The 25,840-nt window shown below is 51.8% G+C and overlaps 1 protein-coding gene across 1 annotated transcript in view; it reads right to left on the bottom strand.

Annotated features, from left to right (window-relative positions):
- Window positions 1–21,079, bottom strand: part of LOC119113388 (kinesin-like protein KIF19) — a 43,345-nt gene extending 22,266 nt beyond the window's left edge. The window contains exons 1-15 of the mRNA XM_037237709.1: window positions 21,010–21,079; window positions 19,616–19,726; window positions 18,891–18,978; window positions 18,248–18,363; window positions 17,599–17,748; window positions 17,078–17,170; window positions 15,979–16,086; window positions 12,977–13,104; window positions 8,524–8,656; window positions 7,093–7,200; window positions 5,065–5,174; window positions 4,440–4,615; window positions 3,969–4,044; window positions 3,662–3,734; window positions 2,164–2,247 (exon numbers count right to left, since the gene is read on the bottom strand). Of these exons, the coding sequence (XP_037093604.1) occupies window positions 2,164–2,247; window positions 3,662–3,734; window positions 3,969–4,044; window positions 4,440–4,615; window positions 5,065–5,174; window positions 7,093–7,200; window positions 8,524–8,656; window positions 12,977–13,104; window positions 15,979–16,086; window positions 17,078–17,170; window positions 17,599–17,748; window positions 18,248–18,363; window positions 18,891–18,978; window positions 19,616–19,726 (1,554 nt within the window). The 5' untranslated portion in view covers window positions 21,010–21,079. The remainder of the gene's footprint in view (window positions 1–2,163; window positions 2,248–3,661; window positions 3,735–3,968; window positions 4,045–4,439; window positions 4,616–5,064; window positions 5,175–7,092; window positions 7,201–8,523; window positions 8,657–12,976; window positions 13,105–15,978; window positions 16,087–17,077; window positions 17,171–17,598; window positions 17,749–18,247; window positions 18,364–18,890; window positions 18,979–19,615; window positions 19,727–21,009) is intronic.
- Window positions 21,080–25,840: the final 4,761 nt, after the last annotated feature.

The raw sequence follows: 25,840 nt of genomic DNA, 5'->3' as shown, positions 1-25,840 counted from the left end.
ATCGCTCGAGTAGCATTAGCAAAATGACAGAGATTGGGTTGCTGCAAAATGCTGCACGCTCGATCAATGGAGCCGCAGGACCTCCTGCACGTTGCTGCCGACTGCACTGCATGGGAGGGAGCCAGCCTGTCGAAACGACCGTCGCAGAAACACTGCAAGCATGACAGACGCTGACTTTCAAAGCTCAGAACGCTGTCAGGGACAGCACGGCATCTCCCGGACCAACACCAGTTTTTAGTTTTGGGTGTTATGCCATGACTTGGCGCACCAGCGTCGGCTACGGCGAAGGCGCTTCGTGAAAACTCGCACGTGTCGGGCATTGTTGGCCAGTTCACAGCCCGCCGCAGCGTATGCGTGGGATGCAGGACACTAGCGTCGGATGTATTCGCTGAATCAGTCACGTCGACGGACGCCGATGAAAATGTACTATGACACACAGGGTCAAAATGCTGTTGCCGATTCACTTACCGGGCCGCCGTTGCCGCTTAGTTTAGCAGCGGGGACGTTGCTGCATTGTTTCACGCAAGCGGCTCCTTGTTTTCACTGAGGCGTGTGCACAATAAAAGCCAGCACAGCGCATCCACCAGTCGGATCCCGCAAGGCGCAGCTGCAGTGTTTTATTTTTAGACCTGCCACCAAAAGATTGCGCGGATGGTGAGTCAAGGCCTGTTTACACCATGCGAACGGGCCGCGGAATCCGCTGCAAGTTCTGCAATCGCTGTTGTGGACCAGAGGTGCCGAAGTTGAGTCCGCAGGTCCGCAAAGCGCGGGTAAGAAGAGCTAGAAGGGGTACCTCCAGCGTGAACAGCTGACTACAACATCTGCAGCGGATTTTGCGGCCAGTCCGCAGGGTGTGAATGGTGTTTAGTGGTCTTCATATAATTCTAATCCTATAAAACTTGGGCTTAGACCGCAGTAAGATCCTGACCGTGTCAAGTCAACAAGGACCTCTGCCTGGTACCAGTTGCTGCCATTGTTGCCAGTTGCTGCCATTGTTACCTACCCGGTGGCTTTGAACTGTGCTGCGCGGTCACAGCACTGTTACACTCACAGATTGCAAGGTGTAAGTACACACGACCGTGCACCGTATATTATTCATAATGTGTGGCGTATAGCGGTACGCCACGCGCCAGCCCAGTTGCGCCAAGTTCCATGACAACCGCTCAAACAGTTGGGCACGCCGTCGCTCTGGGAGCAATTTTCAGTTTTTCTTTGTTTAATTAGTTTCGTGTTGCATTGGACACGAGCCAAAACATTGCCGGTGAGCAAACAAGCAAACTGCTTGCCTCTGACCAACATGGCCAGCGGCCATCCGCAGCTAAGGTCATGTGGTGTCAGAGGGCAGGTCAGACCCTGCCGAGCATTGTGGCACGTTAAGGCTTCGCCTTGACGATCAATTGGCGGGGTTAGGGCTCACGCAACAGGCAATAATAAGCTTGGACGGTGGTGCCCGCAAATCCATCCCATGAAAAGGTTTGGAGTATCCCGCGACAATTTTACGCTGATAATCCTGATGCTCAACTTTTAGACTTTCGTTAGCCACCGGGTTCCGAGTAATAATTTGCCATTTGCACCCTAACCTGTAACTGTTCTATTTCGGTTGTGTCAAGTGTGGGCATATTTTGGCCCTCTGCGACTCACAGTCTCAGTCGCCAGACCTGTGACCTGTAAAGACCACCAGACCAGACCTGTGACCTGTAAAGACCACCAGACCAGACCTGTAAAGTGGCGACACCGAAGCTGGGCCGGTTCAGTGCCACCCGCATTCGCTATTTCCAAATCGTGGCATCACTTCACATCCGGTGGCGTTACTTCACACTGATAGGTAATGCCACCGGAGCTGGGCTGATCCACAGCTACTCACGTTCTCTATTTCCAGCTCGTGGCTTCACTTCACATCCGGTGGCGTCACTTCACACTGATAGGTCATGTCACCGGAGCTGGGCTGATTCACAGCTACTCACGTTCTCTATTTCCAGCTCGTGGCTTTACTTCACATCCGGTGGCGTCACTTCACACTGATGGTAATGCCACCGGAGCTGGGCTGATCCACAGCTACTCACGTTCTCTATTTCCAGCTCGTGGCTTTACTTCACATCCGGTGGCGTTACTGCACATTGTGAAGTAATGTCACCAGAGCTGGGCTGATCCACGGCTACTTACGTTCTCTATTTCCAGCTCGTGGGTTTTGAGCAGCAGCTCCAGCAGCTCCCGCTGCTCGTCAGTGGATATCTTCTCCGGCAGCGCCTGTAAAGGCCACGGAGAGCTGAGTCCAGCACCAGTCTGCTGACCACGAAGCAGACGAGCGTGCGACAGACCCTGCGGTTCCGGGTCAGCGCTAGCGCACGCACGCAAAACAAACGAGCGCGGAGCAGACGTGGGTCTGAGCTCGAGAGTCCACGTCCGAGTCCGAGTCCTGTTGTCTTGAATCTGAGTCTGAGCCCCGAATCCACTGGAGTCACGTCACAGGGTCCGAGTCTAAGTCGGCTCGGTTCCACGACTCACAAGTCCGGCTCAGCGCCCATATGGCGCCGATCCGCTCGTTGTGAGCCGGAAATGACAGATATGCGTGCTGCGCTGCCATATAGCTCAGCCAGAGCCCGAGAAAACCCGCAGCTAGACTTGGTAATGTAAGCTCGAGATAGTATCTCAACTCGAGATAGTATTTCAGCTCAAGATAGTATCTCAGCTGGAGATAGCATCTCAGCTCGAGATAGTATCTCAGCCAGAGATTGCCTTCACATTCACATGCCTTCACGTCTTGCCTTCACACCCCAGGAAGATCCCTGATCTGTACCTCACTGTGCCCCTCCCCCCTCCCCCAGCTCGAGGTGATACCCCGAGCTCGAGTTGGGCGCCCAGCTCCAGGTGACCTCTCAACTCAAGGTGACATCTCCACAGCTCGAAGTGACCCCCAGCTCAAGGCGAGCCCTCACCTCGCGGTGACCCTCAGTTCAAAGCGTCCCCTCCCCTAGCTAGAGGTGACCCTTCCCCCAGCTCAAGGTGACCCTCCCCCATTCTAGGTGACATCCTCCCCATCTCGAGGTGGCCTCCAGCTCTAGGCGAGCCCTTAGGCTCGAGGCGACCGCTCAGCTCGAGTCCCCCGGAGCCCCATGCGACCTTCCAGGAGGCGCCCCATCCCCAGCCGAGTCCAGCCCTCAGCTCCAAGCGACGAAAGCGTCCCGAGCGACGGCGACCATAACAATCAGTTAATGGCTGCGGGCGCCGTTAAATCGCTGCCGTGTGCCGCTGTCGCGTGGAGACCGTTACCTGGCCTAGACCCGCCCGGTCAATACTGTGTAGTTCAACCATGGCGGGCGCGGCCTGCCGAATTCATCGCCCGCCGCCCGCCCGCCGGCACCGGGCTGGAGCAGGTGCAGGGGAGGGGAGGGGGCGACGGTGTCGGGAGCCTACAGCTGCCGCTGAGACGTCTGGGAAGGGAGGGGGCGGGAGGAATGACGGCTTTGATGACGTGGATCGACGGGATGCTGCTGTTCATTATCTGTGCGGCAATAATTGTACAAGCCTCTATTTGACGAGTGCTTTCAAGCGGCGTAAAAATGTCAGACAGCCAATGGGTACCTTGTGCTATGAAGAGGGTAAAAATTGATTGAAAGCTGCCTCGGAAACAATATTGCGACCATTGTGGCGGCACACCCACCTCTTCCATTCTGCTCGCCTTTCCTTTCAACTCCGCGAGGTCGGCTTCCACATTCTTGCGGATGCCCTGGTACCTGGGAATAATTGCGCGCCGTCATCGAGGTCCTCTGCGCAGACTGCACGCTTAGCGATACGCCATTGTCATCAAAGGTACTCAGTCCAGAAGTCAAAAGCTCGGTGACCGCTTTATGCCTCCATGCCAGTTTTATCGCCTTGCGGGGCAATCTGTCAGCTCGGTCATCAGAGCCAGTTTTGCCTTCAAAGCGCGGCGCCTACAGGCCTCTGCCATCCGTCTGTGATCGGCTGACCTTTGCTCTTCCTCCTGGATGTAGTGCAGGTCGTCCCAGGCCTGCGCCATCTCCTCCGACATTTCGTCATCGGAGCCTGCCCACATTCCACACGTCGGATCAGTCGTTTGAATGGCGTGAATCGCCCTGACGACGGCGACGACGGTGAACGTCGTTTTTCTTGGGAGGCGGAAGACAGTGGGCCATACCTATGGACTAACCCATTTGTGGGCGTACTTTCGAGGTAATTTTTGTCATTTTTGTCTGTTCAGGCCCCTTCCCCCGGCTCATTTTGCGAAATTGTACCCCTTAACATATTGAACGTGTGGTTAATGTCAGCTTGCGCAAGCGCTTGTGGTAACGCCGCACGCAGATGATCACCGACACAAGTGACAAAAATCTGACTCTGTCGCGTCTTGAACCCACGCCCTCTGCCAGACACCACCGAGGTATCACTGGCCCACCGATGAGGGCGACGCTGAGTCAGCCGACCTTTCTGGCGGTGCTCGGTCTCGTGCTGGTCCCGTGTCGCCTTCTCCTCCCCTGCTCCGGACCGCTTGCCGCCGTGGATGGCCCGGACCTGCTCCAGCTCGTTGATCAGCGTCGTCTGCTTCTCGAACTCCATCGCCAACCACAGCAGCACGTTGTCAACCTCCATGAGCTGTTTCCTGGTCGGGAAGTTTACCGGTCAGAGGCAGGACAAAAAGTTACACCTGCGGTTGTACGCCTCCATGCAACATTCCAGTCGGCACCAACAAGTAGCGGTAATGGAAATTTTGCGAGCGATGCAATCACCTGGCGACCAAGTCATCAATAATTTTCGATTATAGATAATAGTTGTAAATATGCGTTGATAGGTAGCTGATTATGAAGAAATTAATGAATAAGTAAATAATGGTTGGTGACTGAATAATTATTGTCATGCTGTGAATAAAGCCGAAAGTAATTAAATTACCTATCTGTAATGTAATGTCAGTTATAGATTACCCCTTGGCCATTCATGATTTTTATTAACTGGCTCCAAGCCATCAGCTACCCTTTATTATCCATGTACCGGCTGGGAGGTCTGCCATGGACATTCCAGCCGACTCCGCCGCCGCCGGCAGCCGGTGCCCACCTGTGCTCCATCTGCTCCTTGAACGACTCAACCAGCTCGTTGCGCAGGCGGCGTAGCTCCTCCTCCTGCTCGTGGCTGCGCGGCTGCGAGGTCAGGTCCGGCTCGTTCTCCTGCGCGAGCGGAATACGCCGTCACCGCCGCGCTCCAGGCGTCAGCATCGGCCGACGGGCCCCGCTGCTGGCGTGTGCTGGCTTGTGACGTCACGGGGGAGTTCCCGCTGCGCTCCGGGCGTCAGCAGCAGCGGGCAGGCCCCGCTGCTGGCGTGTGCCGGCTTGTGACGTCACGGGCAGCATTGGGATGTGTGACATGCTCAGGGCAAACCGACCAATCAGGACGAACGAATTGACCAATCAGAGAGCCTCGTCATGAAATGCATCTGTGCTTTGTTGCTCAGAACTTTTTCTTCCTTTTTTTCTTTGACTTTCTTCTTTATTTCTTCTACTTTCTGTTTCATTATTTTTATTTTGTTTTGTTATTTCGACGACAAGTCGTCGCGGGGGAAACACTTCAACTATCTAATTGGCTGCTTGACAACACCGGAACGCTTTCCTAGCTGTGAGCCATGTTGCTGTACTGTCTAGCGTGCGTTGTGTGCCAGCTGCCACATCCTGGCCATGCCAGCTATGTCATTTAAGCTGGAGCCGCATATTTAAACCTCTCCCTGGCACGGTGTCGTCAACGTTTTAATGCTTTTGACGCTTGGAGCCTGAGCCATCACATCACACGGACGCAGCAGCATGCCCCAATAAGGCGCAAGTATAAATATGAGAAGCTGATCGGAATTGCTTACGCACAGTTGCCCGTGCATCGTAGAATCACTTGATTTCCGCACCGACAGACGAAAAAGGAAATGTAGCACCGGTAGTAGCAACACACCTTGCAAGTACTTGCCATTACATAATGAATTCTGGAAGCTATGTCCACTATCCGTGGCTTCTATTCGGCATTCGCTCATGCTATGGAGAATCGCCAGGGAAGGATCTATCGAAGTCGAATCCCTGTCTCACAGTCAATGCGATGCACAATTCAATTCTGGTCGAAACTTCCCTGCCATGACACCCACCAAACATTCGTCACAGCCACGAGCAGCGAAGAATGGTACGCAGCGCGCGGAATAAATTCTAGCCCGCTGTTTTTCCCGCATCAGGTTTGAGTGCCTGTCATTATCCTCACGCTCTGCAGTGCACAAATAGGTCTTCAGTCATTAGTTCAAAACTTTTGCCTCTGGTTATTTCGCTGCGGGCACACGGCGAAAAAACAAACACTTGGGCGGAATCGATGATGTTTTTCCACACCGAGTTCCGATACGGTGCAGCCACCACTCGTCACTAGCCCTACATTGAGCGGCTGCAAATATCTCTCGGTATTAATAGCGCATTCAGAGCACGAGGCCGACCGCAACAGTTCTGTTGCAATAACAATACCTCAGTGGAATGTCATGCAGAGACTTGTGTGACTGCGCCATTGGGGATTGTGCTCAGGTCATACCACGGTACAGGCGGGAGCTCGATAAAATTGCGCTGGTATCAGCAGGGTGCGGGTTGAGCGACTCGCTGTAGGGTCGTGCTATAGGTAATAAAAGACATAAAAGATACATATGGCTGATTGAAGTGTCCCCAGCTCTAAAATGGAAATATCAGCCGTTTGTATTTCCTGAATTGGGCATGACATTTAGCACTCAGTGGAATGCTTGATGAAAACAACCGTATAAGGGCAGATGAAAACTTGTTCTCGTTTTTGGTAAGCTGTTCATTTCTTCCTTTAGCAGTCCACTTATTTCAAAACTTGCAGCGAGATTTGCAATCGCTCGGACCATTCAATCGCCGATCCACGGCATCAGTCCATGTCTACCACGATGGGAACTGAATCAAGGACATGTCAACACGTACGGCACCTGCTGGCAGCATCGACAGGATGTACAACCATGCCCCGTTTGGCCATGAACGACGACTATACGCTCGTTTCTCCCTAAGGTGTAGCCACAGAGCCACGAATAGAAAGCCGGATGGACGACGCTGGCACACTTACGCGAGAGTCCATCTTCCCCTTCAGCCTGCCGATCTCGTTTTTCAGTTCGGCGATAATGTTCTGGTACTGCGACACCTGATGCGTAACGTCGAGCACGTTCCTCTTGACCTGCGCACGGGGAGCGATTAGCCAGAGTCACTGATCGCCATGGGTCAGAGCGACAATAAGGCCTGACGCAGCTGTGACCCGCCTGACGTCGGCCGCTGCGATCACGGTAGGGCTAAGCAGTGACGGTCAGTGGTGAAGGTTAGCGGTCAAGGTCACGGTAAAGGTCAAGATGCTGGCGGAAAATATGTGGTATTCCGCACTCCTGCTTTGTTTTCTTCATCGCAGAGGTGTGCAAAACTAACGCCGGTGGATTGGGACGCGAAGGGGGACAATCCCAACCACTTTGATAAAATTTAGAAACAAACAACCGGGAACGGCGCCACCAACTTTTTCAAGAGGAGTGAGCACATCTAAAAGCCTCGTAGGCAGATCTTTCTGCTTCGTAAGCAGATCTGTGGCCTCCTATCCCCCACCGTATCTATATTTTGTCCTTTAGACTTCGCCCGCTTTTCCATAAGGGCCTCTTGATCGCGTATATGTGACTGGAAAGACCTCCTCGTGGTCAGTCTATCTCCCATCTTGGCCTTCTCTTGGACGGCCGTGACTTCCTGTGTTTTCACGAGGCCTTCTACGCATTTGATGTGCTGCCTTTGGATCATTTGGAGCCACCTGTCAACCATTATGGCCTGATGTTGGCAATTTAGGGCGGTGCTGTAGCTCTCTATGTCCCTGCGGTTCCTTTTATTTTGATGCAATATTTCCTAATGTTCCTTTAATTTGATGCAATATTGTTTTCAAATATTTCCCATGCGTGGCTCCATGTCTGCATGATGGTTTAGGAAACCAAAGGTACGGGGTTTCATTCTCTGCAGTGCCCGCCCTTTCTGCCAGGGTGAGAGGCTGGCGACGCCATGTTGCCTCAGTGTGTCGTCAAGTCCCAAGGACGACGACGAGTCTGCATGATGGGACCTCCGGCAATTTCAAGTGGGCCAAAAAGATCTATGTGCCCTTTGGCACAACGCGTGGGAGCGGCTTTCCCTTGCCCTCCTGGTGGCGCCGCCCCTGGATACTACCTTTTGTGAATTACAAGGAAAAAAACGACGCAAAAATACGTTTGCATACCATCGCCCCGGACATTTGGCGCCACGGGTGCAAAAACACAGAGCGCCATAACGTTTGCATTCAACTAATAGACGCAGTCACTGGTGCCTGTCTGCAATCCAAATATTCTCAGACCGCTAACGCATTGCCCGGATAAATTTCTAATTTCCCTCACGATTTGCGTCTTGGCACAGCGCCAGACACCGTATGACCCAACACCCAATGCAACCAGCATGCTGCGGCGAAGGGGCTGCTTTCAAAACAAGCTCGGTTAGACACGACCTTGTTGGAGATGTTCTTGGCTCTGTCGGCGTATACCAGCGTGTTGAACGTCTCGTCTCTCTGCGCCATGGCTGGACTGATGTGCGCGATCATGACAGTCCGACAGTTGCCCGAGAGGGCGTCCTTCAGCAGCCTGGAAAAGCAGACGTCAGCTGAAGTCCCTATTCACGCCGTTGCACAGCTACTCTAAATGGTATAATTCAAAAGACTTGAGTTGCGGAATCTACAGCAGCAAAGGACAAACGAGGTGTAGTGAGTAATCGAGGTTTTATGGCATGTGAGAGATCCGTACTGGACCAGCCCGGTAGGGACTCTTTTCCTGTTTTTGCATGAGGGCACAGATACCTCCGTGACCTTGCAAGTTGCGTACATCGAGCATGCATCTAAAAACATATCCCAGGAACGGCACTGGCAAGACGCCGACGCCAAAGCCTCTCACTAAAGCACACGACGAGGTCGCCTCAAAGACTCGACATTTTACTACAGCGCTGGCGGCATGTGAAAAGATAAGTCGATAGAGCGATTAGTCTGTCAGGTAGGTATACTGTGCCGCAAGCCCTGGGATGCGCAGCGGGACAGTATACCAGCGCAGTAAACACAGCCTGGATGGCGTTTTCTAACGTGATGGTCATTGCAGAGAAGCTTGCACAGCTGGGGAAGATCAATGACGTGCCTTCGGCCTAATTCGCTTGATGGAACTTCTGATCAGCCTCGTCAACAGAGTGCAGTGAGATGGGAGACCAACCGTTTTTATGTGTATGCAAAGTTGCGAGTATGCGTTCTTTTTTTCCGGCGCAGGAGTCCAATTTCGAACATAGCACGTGTTGACTCTTACTCTTAGTGTGTTTCAGATTCCTAAGACCTTCAGCCCGACGCCATCAGTCTCATGAGGTATAACATGCGACAGAGGTCAAGCGAAGCATAGCAAGTGGTCGAGGTTTCAAGGCATGTGAGAGATCCGCGGCCTTGATCCATCTCTCAGGGGTTACTTTTCGTTGGCTTGCAATGAGGGCTCTTAGATGCCAGTAAATTTGGGAGCTACGTGCACCTATCAGTTATCTAAAGACGCGGCCGAGCAGCGGTACCGGCATGGCGCCGTCGCTAAAACTTCCCACCAAGAGGGCGCGTGGGCCACCCAAGGACATGCGAATGCTGGCGCGTCGTCTCTGGCTGGTAGGTATACTGCGCCGCTAGGTTGTAGCAGTGTTTGGCGGGACAGTATACCAGCGCAGTTAACACGACCGGGATAAGCGACAGGGACTACAATCCGGCATGCCCAGAGACATGCCTGTCCTCAGAGAATGTTAATCCACTTTATTTAAATAATTTTGAAACCCTCACCAATTGATTGATTCAGCATAACAAAGTGAACGTGGGCTGGAATAAAGTGACCTAACCTGAGGTAAAACACCTTAAAACGCAAGGGGAAAAGCGGACATCTCGGATCTCGTAACCAATTTCTCCAATAGGCACGAAACCTTCGCCCCTCCATCTCCCATACAGGATTCCGGGAGGGAATTGCCAATATGGTGACCTTTGGTCTGGTTAAACGTCAATGATTTTTAGAAAATAAAAATTAATCGCTGACAAATAACCCAGTTATCAGAACCTATTGCTGCGATCAGTGCAAACCCTTCACTTCCCAACGCGTTTTTCACCACTGGATTGTTTTATCATGCTCAATCGATTGGAGAATGTTTCTAAATGATAAGATGTACGGTTTCTAAAAACTAGCGCATCTTCTGGGTACGCCGATGTATTGTAGTCGGTGTACCGTTTGCACTTCTAGTTTGATTTAGTGCTTGCTTCTCGTTTGTTGAGTCACTTAGTTTGCGGTTATCTTGAGGCATAATTTAGTGTTAGTCAATCCATGCTATTTTGGTATTTATTTTGTATTGCTAATTTTAGTCTCTGCTCTGTCTGTTTCCGCTCTGTTTAGTTCTAGGTCTATTCTGTCCATTTCCGAGGTTTCGTTGTTTCCCTGTCAGCGTCCACGAGGAGTTGAGACGCGGTGTTGGCGATGGGCGGTCATGAAATATAGTGCACCTGAAACCTCGGTGTCTTCCACGTGGCGGCCGTCTACAGTATTATTTCTTTCCAGACGTTCCAAATGATGGTCATTGAAGAGAAGCTTGCACAGCTTAGTACAATTTAACGAAACACTTTTGGCCTTCTAAACTTGGTGAAGCGTCTGTCCAAACCAGGTAACAGCGCGTTGTGGGATGAAACATCTATTGTCATCTTTTTTCTCTTCTGGGTGGGACAAATGATAATGATGGGACTCTTGATGGGACAAATGGGACAAATGATGGGACTCTTTTGGTGAAAATGCAACTGAGTGCTTCACGAATCATCTTTTCCTAATCCTCTTGTCAGAGCAAAATTGATCACGTGCAGCGTTTTATTTGACCGCGCGTTGACGCAGCAAGTAATGTATGGTGGAGCGTTACGTATGTATGGTGATCCATTGACAAAGGTGGTAAGCGGCAATACGTGTAAAACGCTGCACCGTTATCTGGGCAGGCCTTTTCCTCTCTCCTCTTGAACACTTCAAATTATAATATTTGAAACAGTCCTCAACGCCGCTAAGAGCATAACGTACGGTTTCCACACCATGACAGCGGCTACGGATCTCCAAGTATGTTTTTTATAGGCGGTGACTGCAACTGATGCTCTCGAATGCACGCAACCCATTGGTTTCTTATAATGCTATCATGCCACGCTACCACACCATTGTCACGCTATCGACTGGTTCGATTCTTTTCAATTATTTGAATCTCTGCCCCGTGCTCTGATAGTTCTAATGAAATATTCCGATCACGTGCTGGGTGTCCTCAGCGTGCGTTTAACCCCACACGTGATCTCGCTCTGTGAAAAATGGATACGCCTATAACAATTTATATCAGAGGTTTTAAGGACACGAAAACACACTATCACTTTTAGCTATCACCGGCACTGCTACCATGCACAGTGGCCCATGCAGCCAACGTCATTTCAACCAGCAATTGGTCGTGAGAAAACCAACCTGACATTTGACATTTCTAACAGCGCATTAGATTTCATGGAAGCAATGTGTTCACGATCTTCACGCTTATCTTTGCAGGGAGAGCACGCAGATGTCGAAAAATATCGTTGCAACTCAACGTTACTATTCACACACTCACTTGCATCGGCTCAACAACGATGACTTCACATAAAACCCTATCGACATTCAATCAATGCTCAAGCTCTCTCCTTGAGTGCCTTGCGCATCAATGTTCCATTGACCGTGTCCACATCCCTTATGCTCTCTTCACTGCCTTGGTGCACACAAGGATCACATCCAGCAGCCTCAATGCTCGCCGTTCGCCTCCGCTGCGGGGGCGGCGATCCACATAGCATCAAGTGCTTCGCGTGCCAGGGCGATCCCATTCCGCGGCCGACACTGTCCAGCGAACAGCTGAATCGATTGGCAAATTGAGGAGAGGTCTTTCAGAAGCCGCGGCCCGAGGCGACGTCCACCCCGCGTTCAAGGTTTGGCACTTAAACAGCCCGACAACGAGGACGGGTCAAGGGTGCCGTCCACCCGGCTGTGGATTGTTCGCGCCAGAATGTAAATTGCTGTAGGTGTGCTTTGCCCGAGTTGCTGCCATTTCACTGCAGAACTCTAGTTTCGTAGTGAGGTAGAAGTGGCGTTATCGGGCTTTGCTGGTGGCGGAAATGATGACAGAAGGAGAAGCTCCGATGCAATGCATATAGGTATATGAAGGAGCTGACAAAGAGTGCACAACTATGTTACAAAAAAACGTCCATTTTAGCGCGCTACGAGCACACAAAGTTTCTTACATGACGCATTAAACTAACAGCATCACATATTTAGTTTTGTAGTTAATGATGCATTTAGCGATGTTTTTCGATGAACTGCATGACATTTTTGATAAGACGGGCACGTGCCTCCGATGTCACCCTTGAATACACCTTCACTCGCACAGGCCATTTGGTAGGGAACCAACATCCGAGGGGCAATGGTCCCGAAGATCGCTTCGCATGGGCAGTCCCTTGTATCATATGTGTATGCAGCATTTGCTCAAACAATTCATTGTAATGCTAGTTGTGCTAGGTCAGCATCGCATCTTTAAGGTTTTAATTACACTTAATAATCTCAGGTCACTTTGCGTCGCGGTGGACCATGCCGGCTTCCGCTGAGACTTTAAAACTTTAGGCCGAGAGCCAGGTTCGACCCCACGATTCTTCACACACTGTCACAGAAGGACGCGGCTTATCGTGTTCGGAGCATTTCGCGGTCGCACCTGGTGATCTCCCAGTCGCGACCGTGGAGACATTTGGCGCATTTCATGCCCCACCTCGTACTTTTCAAGTCCTAGTTATGGATATATTTTCCAGCCTTCCCGGCCTCACTTGCTGAGCTTAAAAGCGTGGTTACCCACGCATTTAACGCGCTTCACGGCCTCACCTGGTAAGCTTGGAGTCGCGGTAGTTGACGTATTTGGCGCCCTTGACGGCCAGCGCGTTGATGCAGTTGCCCAGAGCCAGCAGCGAGCGGTTGATGTGAGCCCCCTCTTGGAGCCGCTTCCCTTGGTTCTGTCAAATACGAGATGTTCGTGTGTTGTGAGGACGAGTGGTTCACGTGGTGAGGACGCGTGGTTCGTGTGGTGTGAGGACGAGCGGCTTGTGTGGTGTGAGGACGAGTGGCTCACGTGATGTGAGGACGAATGGCTCGTGTGGCGTGGGGACGCGTGATTCGTGTGGTGTGAGGACGAGTGATGCGACGAGCGAGAGGACGAGTGCTTCGTGCGGTGTGAGGATTAAGTGATTCATGTATTAGAGGCGAGCGGTTCGTGTGACGTGTACCGTGCATTTTTCGAAGATGTGCTGAAGGCGCCTTTGCGCTAGGTAGCGGTGCTCCTAAGCTGAAATAGCCTTTTCCAACGAGCTTTTATTCGCTCGCCGCAGTGACACGGACACTTCAGGTTTTTGCTTTGCTCATTGCCCAACAGAGCCGAACCATTACAACCGGAGCGTGCTATAAAGTGTCGTGAGGTCATATGAGGCTTGTCTCTCCTCCTTCATGCATTCAAAGTACCGGCTAGCCTTGTACACTGCACTGCTACAGTTTTCTGTTTCAGGTAACTTCGAAAATAGCATCCGTACCTGGTTCGATTTACTTCGTTCACCAAATTTATTATGGGCCTATCAGCTGGATGGATTTCTGGCATGATAGGCAGATAAGCCGAGCCTGCTGAGTCAGCCGTGCCCAACCATCCGATCGTAAAATTTGAGGCTATCAGCACAAGTTTTGTCGCGAAAGCGTATAATGCGCCGCATTACTCGGCTCAGTCCGTCACGCCCTCCGCTCTGACCTTCAGCGGGACCGCTGCCCTCGACTGCGGACCATCCCAATCAAGGTCAAATAGCGGGCGCCTGCAGAGACTCAAGCGTACTCCGCCACGGGTGAATGAGTCAGAAGTCAGGCGCTCAAACCAACTGAGCTATCGGGACGAGATATTGGCTATCTAATCAACTGAGCTATCGGGACGAGCTATTGGCCATCTAACTAACTGAGCTATCGGGAAGAGCTATTGGCTATCTAACCAACTGAGCTATCGGGACGAGCTATTGGCTATCTAACCAACTGAGCTATCGGGACGAGCTATTGGCTATCTAACCAACTGAGCTATCGGGACGAGCTATTGGCCATCTAACCAACTGAGCTATCGGGACGAGCTATTGGCCATCTAACCAACTGAGCTATCGGGAAGAGCTATTGGCCATCTAACCAACTGAGCTATCGGGACGGCCGGGCCGGGCCTGATGTTGTGACCTCGCACTCTTTCTGGGCCTGCTGTTGTTAGCTAATGTGACCCCACACCCTCGGCTGAGAGCACAGACCCATACCTCGCCTCTCGCTGTGATGTGACCCCGCGCCCTCGGCTGAGAACACAGATCCATACCTCGCCTCTCGCCCTTACGTGACCCCGTACCCTCGGCTGAGAGCACAGACCCGGACCTCGCCTCTCGTCCTCAGCGTCGCGCCTCGGCCGCTCGCCGTAGACCGCTGGTCGCTCAGACCTCTGGCCACTCCCTTATTTCGACAACGATCACATCAAGCTCAGGCTTTTCGCATCACTGGGCCCCGCATCAGTACAGGCCAGCGACAAAACTTGCAAACCTGAGAAAGCCGGTATTGGCCAGCCATGCGCAGCTCGGTGCGCTCTACCCCGCGCGCCTCGTGGACTTGAATCGGATGTGCAATGCTGTCTGGGTGCAATGCTGTCTGGGTGCAGTGCTGTCTGGGTGCAATGCTGCCTGGGTACAATGCTGTCTGGGTGCAGTGCTGTCTGGGTGCAGTGCTGTCTGACGGCTGTTCGTGTTTGGCGCGGTCGGTTCACCTGACAGCAGGCCACTTCCAACATTAGCCTTTATATATACCTTCATCGAAACATTGCTTCGTTAAATTGTGCTAAATTGTTATGTAAATCAAATTAAATAGTGCTAAATTAAGTCTATTAAGCTTAATTTGTGTTAAAATGTGCTACATATCTAAATTAAATTAAATTACATTACATTAGATTAAATTAAATTACATTGTGCCATTGTTTCGTTAAGGCATGTTGCCAAAATATCAACCCAACTGTGTCTCCATTGTTCTGGTTTTTCTTCGAGGAATAAGGCTAATACTTCTGTCTTGTCTATGCGAATAATGTTCCTCGCTAATGCATAGAACAACGTACGTAGCTAAAAGACTCGTGTGAAATGCGGGAGTGAAAACGACGCGGTAACTAACCGATGGTGGTAGCGCCGCATGGCGTGCAAACATCAGCGGAACGATGATTTATGTCGCCGTGGCGATTAACGTGTCGTGAAATCGTTTCATCAATTACACCCACCATCCCGCCCCATGCGAACTCCCCACAAGCCGGAAGCGGCGTCTTTATTGCCGCTGCTGCTACGGCGCTGATCCGGTCATAGCCTTCAGGAATGCGATTAATACCTTCTGGCTTTTTCCAATGTGTAGTGTATGCAGTGGAGTGATGGCACCAAGGCTTTGATTCTCATAATATGAGACATTTTCAAAGTATTCTTGAGCAGTGGAGCGTTTCATGTTATGCTGCAGGACAACGATTCATTGTTGTTTGGTATTTATGCGAGCGTTTACTGAACACGACGCGTGCGAAGATTTACGGCACAGCTCTTCTATTAAGTTTACAACAGCAGCGTCAAGCCATTCGTGATATCTAAATACGACCAACACGACACCATACCGACCACGGCTGGCCGCGACCGGCATGATATATGTCGCCAGGGCGACATCAATCATCGTTCCACTGTTGTTTGCGCGCCATGCCACACTGCCATCATCGGTTACCTACCACGTCGTTTGCACTCAACCACGGCTGCCGAGCACTAGCTGCCCATAAGACACGGATCGTGGCTTGGTGCGGGTTGCGAACTCACCTTGGTGCGCTTGGCCCGCTCGGAGCCGGCCAGGTCGATCATGTAGAGTCGGCCGACCTTGACCGTCTCGTGAATGTCACGCACCCGCGACTGCTGGCGTACGTTCACCTGCGGTGCACGAAGGACCCGGCTTCAGACACGACCACACCAGTCCATGTGTATGTGTGTGTGTGGGGGGGGGGGGGGGAATGGAGACCGCAGGTGCCATGCAGAACAGCCTAACTGATATTTACTGGCTCCCGGATTGGTATCCTGGATTCCTGATGTTGTGGACGATTACATAATGGGATGTCTTCGGCACAGAGAATTGGTTGCGAGAGTTTGTTTACATCCACTTATGACACGACTGATTACGGGTCGCCGGGAACCGGGCGAAATTCTTGGGACGCTTTCAATGCATCCGCACAGCCAAAGCCAGACGAAGCATACCACCATTTACTTCCGAGACTTAGCGTGAGGTCGGCTAAAGTTATCCAACGATCAGACAGGAAAATTTTTGAGCCCTTAATCCTCCAGCGCTGTGACGATGTTGGTGTGATGAAGACTACTGGCACCACATCGGACAATTTGCTTGACCTGACCTGGCACGCCCTTTGCCTTGGGGGACACTTGGTCCTCATTTCCCCATATCAATCACTTTATTCACCATACAGTGGATGCAAAGGCGAGCTTAACATCAACACCAAGATTGGATCTAGTCTCGGATTTGAATGACCTTTGAAAGGGTTCTGGTCCCAATCGCATTCGCCACAATATCGCCTAACGTCTTAAAAATACTCGGAAACAGGATACGGCATTGGGCTCCGAGGATTTTTCGCGGAACGCGATTTTCCGTATTTTCGCCGCGGAATCATTCAAAAACCGTGTCGCAACTCCATGACCTCACGAAGAAGAAATCTGATGCTTGAAATCGGTTTGAAAATATTAAAACTAACCCATGTTTCAAGGCCTCCTGCTGAACGGTTTCAGAGATGCCTTCTTAAAACTGGAGGGTTGGACCGATCTACAGTTTAGGCAAGCCACATAGCGTCAGCGAAAGCAATCCTCGCCATCAACATGATCCCCACACACTCCAAGCCACGGCGTCCCGAGCCTGTACCTGCAGCAGTGCGTGGCTTCTGGAAGAAGTCTTGTTGGCTGCTGTCGACTCCATGGTCCGTTCTTTATTGCCCTTGGTCAACAGCCTCATCACCTGGCGCGTGACGGGATGGTGAGCATCTCTGACAATGGCGCATTAGCGCTGAATCGAGCTGCAGCGCTAGCATGAATGATCAGACCGGATTCCTCATCGGGCAGCATTACTTGCATGACTAAAAGTGTATCAGCTGCGCCGTGCTATACGACATTAATGTTGGGCGTAACAAAGGAGCGGAGAAGAATAAGATATATAGTGAAGGATCCCGATGGAAACTAAGAACATTGATTACGAATAAGTACAGCGCCAGCTGTGCTGCTGCGTTGAATGCCCACATCACATAGAAGTCACTAATTCAAACAGCCCAGTGAAGCGCGGCTTGTTCAGCTCCCAGCTCCTGTTCACTTTTTTTCGACAACGGGCCGACCAATGGCAAAACAAAGGGACGACAGGCACAGACAATACACCTAGGACACTTCCCTCACCTCCTTGGTGTTCATGGTGGTGACCTCGGAGAGCCCGACGACCTCGATGGTGCCCTTCTTGGCGTCCTCCCTCAGATCCAGTGTGCCGCTGCTCGGGTTCAGGAGGTCCCGGATGTTCTCATTGTAGATTTCCAGGTAACTCAAGGTCATCTGCATCGGCGTTCAGGATGATAAGACATGCATGTGTAAAGCGACTCGCAAACACATTTGTGACGATGACTAGCAGCATTTTCGTAATGGCGACGTTTTTGCCCAATGCTCTCGACAACAGTTTATGGATACAGAATAACTGACACCAGAGCGCTGAACAGAAAATGCACGCCAAGCGCACTCAGCTGATTGCGTTCGTTTGCGCGGCGTGGTCTGCTCTTTCCAGACACGAGTCATCAGCCGGTCTTATTGGCCTAACAGCCGCTTCAGATCACAGTTGTCTCGCGTCAGAGAATCCTTCCTCCAAATTTATCCCAAACCCTCTAAGCTAGGGTTTCCTTCTCGCTGAGGACGCATTGTCTGACTCGCAATGCGCAATTGAGAGCATCTGCAGCCGCCGCTGAAATGTCTCCAATTCACGAAGTGAAGCTAGAGGGTCGTTACAGACCCCTCCCGGGGGAGCGGGGGGGGGGGGGGGGGAGAGAGAGAAGTGCCTTACCCCGAATTCGAGCTCGTCTTTCTTGTCTGCCATGGCCTTGAACAACTCGTTGAGGGCGCGCACCATGATTCCTGGCTGTTCCATGGTTCCTACCATAGTGTACGTCTTCCCAGCACCTGTGATATGTCACGCATTTGAAGATATTGTACATGTAGGGAAGTTAGTGCAGGAATGCTGCCAGAGTTAATATCCTTTAATGACAAAATGTTAACATCATGACCAGCAGAACAGATCTCAGCTGTCTACTCTCAAATTATTTTTGGTATTAAATGTTTGCCAAATGAACTTCCAACAATATTTTCGCAAACAAAGACATCTATTTTCACGTTTGCCCTCTCGTTACTGACATCATTATGAGCGAATATACAACCCGTGCAGCGTAGCCCTATGGCAAAAAATATCAGAAGTTGTTAGGGGCTTACATAAAACTTTCTGGGTCAGAAAGCAGCGAGACGTCTTCGGATGAAGCGTAACGGACACCATCTCCTTCGACGACCTGAGCCATTCCAAAATTCTCTCCAAAGTCAGCGCTACAAAAATCGCTGACTATGTCTTCGATGAACGTTCGCTGCGAGCGCGAGCGGGTAAAGCTAGCCTAGACCAATCATTGCTGCGGTTATCGGCCTCTCCAGCTGGCGCTCACCTGTAGGACCGTAAGCGAACACAGTCGCATTGTATCCCTGCAGGACGTCGTTCACTAGTGGACGGGTCGTCTTTTCATACAGTTGTTTCTGAAAGCAAACGATTCGCTCAACTCCCGAAATCGGCCGTTAGCAATGCACGCAACGACAGCAAAATGCATGGCTATACAGCATACCCGCACACAAACTCGCATTTCTGCCTTATGAGGATGATGTGGAGTAATGGTCGCTAACAAATTAGCAGCCTGCCTGTATCTTCGATACGTCATCAGTTGCTCTGCCGCATGGCTGGTATGGTGGCTGCTGATGAATTGGCAGCCAGTCCGTGGCTGCTGATAAATTGGCAGCCAGTCCGTGACTGCTGATAAACTGGCAGCCAGTCCGTGACTGCTGATGAACTGGCAGCCAGTCTGTGACTGCTGATAAATTGGCAGCCAGTCCGCAGCCGCGTACGTTATCTAATACAAACGTAGGATCTTACTCCGGCACAAACACCTGCTGTGAAGTGGCGGAACGTTGACATACAAAAGATTATGATATTGCAAATCAGTAGTTACTTACTTAACCACTCTTTATTTTGTTTTCTCTAAAGCACGTACAAACGCAACTGGATTCAATGCTGCAATCAATGCATAGACCACCCACTCATTTGTTCAGCTTCGTCCAAAAGTGGAGATAGTTTCCGGCGTTTGTGGACCTCGACCGAGCAAACACCTGCCCCCCTCACCTGGTTTGAGTCCTCGCCAAAGGCCAAGTCGTACACGAAGTGCTTCTCGTGTCGCCTCTTCTGCCGCAGAATGTCATTTTTGTCGCCGTCATTTTCCTGTAGCGTGACCATCTGAGAAGCAGCGGGTGCTTCAACTCTCTACCCAACACCGGTCGGCGGTCATCCAACGATATCGTCCTTATTTCATCACGCAGTGAGGTGTGCATAATGTCACAGCCGCATGCTTATGCCTTGAACCTGCCGCTTCATAGATACAATTACGATTTAAGCGGGCTTCGCTGGATGTGTGCTGTGTATCCGAGCGTGGATCTTTTCCGGAGAGACGCTTTTGGCACGTCACATGTCGAGTTCACATTCTTTGTTTCACATGCGCAGCTGCAAGCGAGGTGTGACGCGCCTAATCAGTCATCAAATTCACGCAAGCCGGCTCTTCCATTCGGCGTGTCCTCATGGGCCCTGATAACACAATAACGACGAACATTTACTCACCTGAAAGAATTAATATCTCATCAAGCCTTGCTTCTGCAACGTCCCCATCAGGAAAGCATTAAGGTTATTATTCCACAAAGGTCATGCTCACAAAGGTCACGGCGGGTCATATGCCTCCGAAATAAGCCATTGTTTATTGTCGCATACAGCGTACATCATAAGTCAGTTAGGGCTCAAATCGGTTTCGTCTATTGCTCCCGCTCGTTGAACGTTTTAATTTCATTTGCTAAGCCGAGCTGTGCCAGCGGCACAGATAGTTAACATCTGCGCAGCGAGGTGGCAGAACGAGGGAAAGCAGCTCGCGTTCCCTTCGGGTGCTGTTTGGCATGCCAGCTACGAATGAAGTGATCTCAAACTCAGTGAATGGCTGCTCTCTATGGTAGGCATTGTGTTTCGGGATACAAGGTTAGCTAGGTAGCCTTTTTCAGAAGCAAGAACGTATATCTACGCTTTATTCACACACATACGTCTCTCTCTCTCTGTCTCTCTCTCTTGCATATATATATATATATATATATATATATATATATATATATATAAGTTGTGGCAAATAAGGGTAGGGAGTTTATTTATTTCTGCCAAAATAAATTTCGGCGGGTTCGATATAGCATTCTGACATGCATCATGACATGATCAGCTAACAATGAGCGCCATAAGCGAAAAACTAACGCCTTCGGCCTCCACGTGGGGAGCCCGGGCTCACACCCCGATTGCCAATTAGCCCTTCAGCGCTAATGCGGCTTCTGCATTCGCTGACGTTGCATAAAAAGGATGCAAGACGGCGTGCGTCGCGGTCCCCTTTCCATGCAAAAAAAAAAATCAGCTGGTGGTTCGTTCATGCGCGGCCAACAGAGCGGTCGGAGGCCTCGGTCACGTGACTGAGACCCTGTCACCGCGTGACTGACCTTGTCATCTGAGGCCTCGGCCACACGGCCCCGGGCCCGCTCCGCCGGCGCCAGGGGTCGGATCCTTACTGCCACCTGCCGGCAGAGACGAGAAGTGAGCATCGGTCGTGTCGTGGTGACGGACACGACTGTCGAACACGAACGGCCGGAATGGGGGGGGGGGGGGAGGGGGGAAGAAGGTGGACAGAGGGCAGGCGTTCCCAATATTTGAAAAATGTACAACTAATGACATGGCATGGCGCGGTAAAAAAATGGATAAAAAGGGATAAAAATGGGTTTGGTGTTGGCGACAGAACTCTTCACCGGATCCGGTGAGCCACAGCATTGTCAAGCAGTACCGGTATTTGTGCTGCTAACGTCGTACGCCGCAGAGGATTGTAGCTTTGTTTTCAGCTGGGTTCCAATGTGGACCCCCCCCCCCACACACACATTGAGAAGAAAGTGAACCTAGAGAGAAACCAGCTTGCTCACGTAATCAGGGGATGGTCACGTCATTTTTCACTGTTCAGCGCCCGAACTTCTTTTGTTAAATTACGCACCTAAGGCTGTATCATTAATACTAATATACACTCTAGTACAGGTGCACACACAGGGGCGGATCTAGCTTGGAGTTTTTTTTTGGGGGGGGGGGTGGGGGGCAACCGTTCGTCGTCAGCTGGCTGGTGTGGGATCCGAGGTCCAGTGCATGGTGCCTCTCACGAGTACCTAGTAGGGACACCATTCAAGCACCGAAATGTTTTTGAATCTCTATATACAGTATGCATGTTTACAAAGCTCATAACATAATATATTTCTTTCAAGTCAACAGAAATGTTTGATACCGCACCATCACAAGTTAAAACGGACAGTAATTAGACGGAACTTTTATGAGGTCCTGGGAATGTTTTGGAGAGGGTCCAAAAATACTCCCAGAGTTTTTTGGGGGCCATGGCCCCGTGCCTCCCCCCCCCCGGGATCCGCCTATGCGCACAAACACTGACACCGACAACTTAGATGGAGGTACTTAACTTCAGTCACGTACCAAATCATCACATAGCCATTCACTACCCGTAACCAGCTCGGCATGAACACGAAGCTACACGCATTACCGCAGCATAAAGACAACATCTTTCCATGGCCCATACAGGCATATCAGGATGAGCCTGGGAGGTTTTCTACGGCGTTGGGGTCCGCGTGACGTCATGTGCTTCGCCAAGTGCTGAATAATGCCCACAGCTCAGCATTCCCTACACCAGTGACGCCCATAAATATGCTATCTCTTGCCGGCATAGACACCGTGATGTCTATGCTTTTGTTTTTTATTTTCTGTGAACAAAACCGGGTCACAGAAAACGAAACCGCAAACTGTATAACATTCTCAATGATTTTTCCCTCCAGTGGGATGACGCCACTGAAGCTCTTTCCTCAGCCCAGTGTGATTACTAGCGTAAGTCACGGCATCACCGCCCCCCCCCCCCCCCCCCCCTGGTTGCGTGGCCAACTCCGCCACTGTCCGCAGTCTTTACAGCCACGCGCCCCGAAGGCCCGGGGCTATTTCCGGTCTGCATAGATGCCGCGCTGATTCCACGGACGGAGCCGGCACCGGTCACGTGATGGCCCCGGTCGCCGACACAAGGCCGGCACCGGTCGCGTGATGGCCCTGGTCGCCGACACAAGGCCGGCACCGGTCACGTCATGGTCCTGGTCGCCGACACCGGTCACGTGATAGCCCTGGTCGCCGACACAAGGCCGGCACCGGTCACGTGATGGCCCTGGTCGCCGACACAAGGCCGGCACCGGTCACGTCATGGCCCCAGCCGCCGACACAAGGCCAGCACCGGCCACGTCATGGCCCCGGTCGCCGACATAGGGCCGGCACCGGTCACGTGATAGTTCTGGTCGCCGACACAAGCCCGGCACCGGTCACGTCATGGTCCTAGCTGCCGAGAAGCCGTCGCCACTGCCGGCTTTGTCTGTGTCTTTGAAGGTCCGTGTCCGTGCTGCAATGTGTACTTGCAACCTATGTATTCGTGTTGTGTCTGTCTTAGCGAAGGTTGTGTCTGCGTTGTTTGATCCCTTCGCTAAGCTTATGTCAGTGCTGTCTCCTTGTTTCTCTGTGACGTCGATGACTGCGCTGTGTTTTTTTGTGTCCGCCACGTGTGTGCACGTACTGCCTCTTGCGTCTGCGTTGTTTGGTCTATTTGCTGCATGTATGTCACCGCTGTCTTCTTGTTTCTCTGTTTCTCTGTTTCAACGGTGTCCCGTTCCCGCCCGTGCTGCATCCCAGTGTATGTGGCATATGTCTTCAGCCTTTCGCCACTCCATGGCGTTTCGTTTCGCTGGGTCTGAGCACTCTGACACTGTTTAGCGTCGGATTACAGAAGACATAAGCAAGCAAAGCAGCGCGAATCGAATTTACGTTAACCCAAGTGACTGGACACGGAGCCTTGGCTTAAACCAGCCTTGCTTTCAGAAAAGCGGCTTAATGAAATGTTGATTGTAATAGAGCTGGTACTTTATATGCTTTTGAGAGGGCGCTGGCCCCATGTTGGTTTGGGCCTCATCGGAATTTTTTGTGTCCCACAATATTTTTGGCAGGAACGTCCCAAAAAAGTAAAATCAAGTTATCATGAAAAAAACTACCTTCCATGGGCATTGTTTGCCGGCCCTGACCAGAACGCTGCTCGGCAAAAAAATATGTTGTAAATTACACACAAATTAGACACAGAAATAGCTGTTTGCCGAAATGAAGTGGGTTAATTCCGTCCAGAAACTCACATTTCGGGATAGGCTTCACTGTCGGCCTGTCCCCTCGGCCTCCCACAGTCATTTACAGTAACCGACGTTTCTAAAATGCACATTTGCCCAAATGAAGTGGGAGCTAAATCGTGGCTTAAGTTTGAGAAGAGCGACAACAAAGAAATGGTAATTTTAGCAACTAATTCCAGTGATCCTGACAGCGGCTCTCTGGCAAAACAGGCCCGAAATTTGCATTTGAATGACGTGATGTGAATCAAAATTGACTAGCAGAATAACGAAAAGGTATAAGTAATATTCTCATGTTATACACTCATCATAGCTGCGTGCCGGCAGTCGAGTGGCTAACGCGTCTGCGTTAACCACTGCGCGTCTGGGAAACCGGAGGAACTGGGTTCGATGCCCACGGTGGTCGCCCTTTCCGCCAGGGTGAGACGCAGGCGACGCCATATAGCCTCAGCAGCTGGGTGCGTCGCACAGCCACAGTGACGACGACGACACTTATCACAACGCTCTCAAATTTTTGGCAAGCAGGCTGCGGAATGATCTTTCATGCCGCGACCCGCCGACAAGGCCTCTTGATGCGCCGGAGTCCGTTCCTACGCGGAACTTGTAACGAACTCTGCAATGGCATTTCAGCGGAATATGTAACAGACTTTGCGCATGTGGTAGGCTGCTTTAAACAACCATGTGACGGGCCTATGCGACGAATACGTGACGGGACGCTGTGGCTGGCACTGTAACGGGACGCTGTGGCTGGCACTGTGGCGGGACGCTGTGACTAACACTGTAACGGGACGCTGTGACTAACACTGTGACGGGACGCTGTGACTGGCACTGTGACGGGACGCTGTGACTGACACTGTAACGGGACGCTGTGACTGGCACTGTGACGGGACGCTGTGACTGACACTGTAACGGGACGCTGTGACCGGCACTGTGACGGGACGCTGTGGCTGGTACTGTAACGGGACGCTATGACTGACACTGTAACGGGACGCTGTGACTGGCACTGTAACGGGACGCTGTGACCGGCACTGTCACGGGACGCTGTGACCGACACCGCAACGGGACGCTGTGACTGATACTGTAACGGGACGCTGTGACTGACACTGTGACGGGACGCTGTGACTGGCACTGTGGCGGGACGCTGTGATTGACACTGCAACAGGACGCTGTGACTGACACTGTAACAGGACATAGTGGTTGGCACTGTAACGGGACGCTGTGACTGGCACTGTAACGGGACGCTGTGACTGACACTGTAACAGGACATAGTGGTTGGCACTGTAACGGGACGCTGTGACTGGCACTGTAACGGGACGCTGTGACTGGCACTGTAACGGGACGCTGTGACTGGCACTGTAACGGGACGCTGTGACTGGCACTGTGACGGGACGCTGTCACGGACATGGCGTCAGGCTGTTGTGGTGGGTAACGCAACATGCAATGTAACGTGCGTCACGGAGGCTGTGACAGGCCAATGTGGCGCACACTGTGACATTCCACTGTGGCGAGGCACTGTATCGGACGGGTGTGACGGGCCGCTGTGACAGGCCAGTGTGACGAGTTGCTTTGGCGGGCGGCCGTGACGGGCCGCTGTAATGAGCCGCTGTGAAAGGCAACTGCAGCTGCGAAGGACTGTGGCGTAGCGCTGTGACCAACCTGCGAAGGAATGACTGACCACTGTGACAGGCTACTGCATTCCATCACAGAAACAAATCCCCGCAACAAATTGACCCGGACAGGCCGCTGTGTCAGGCCGCTGTGACGAAAATCCGTCACTGGCCGCTGTGACTGCCTATCGTGACGGACCTCTCTGGTGGGCCACTGTGACGCACTCTTTCCAGCGGTTCGTGTGACGAGCCCGTCTGACCGTCCGCTGTGACGCAGCCCGAGGCCTTTCCCCGGCTCGGGCGGCTCGTAAGCCGGTATTGACTGCGGCCGCTATGGGTCCGGCCGGTCTAGGTAATGAGACGGCTGTTCAGGAGGTCAGGCGCCGCCATTGCACCTCGGCCCCCGCCCCTTCGCCCACTCTGCTGTGATTGGTAGCAGAGGCGAGCCCAAGCGGTGTGAAAGAGGCGGGTACAGCGGG

The sequence above is a fragment of the Pollicipes pollicipes genome, unplaced genomic scaffold, assembly GCF_011947565.3.
Source record: "Pollicipes pollicipes isolate AB1234 unplaced genomic scaffold, Ppol_2.1 Scaffold_7262;HRSCAF=8765_pilon_pilon_pilon, whole genome shotgun sequence".
Classification (NCBI taxonomy): domain Eukaryota; kingdom Metazoa; phylum Arthropoda; class Thecostraca; order Pollicipedomorpha; family Pollicipedidae; genus Pollicipes; species Pollicipes pollicipes.
The sequence above is the reverse complement of the archived record's forward strand: the minus strand, read 5'-3'. Positions and strand labels throughout refer to the sequence as shown.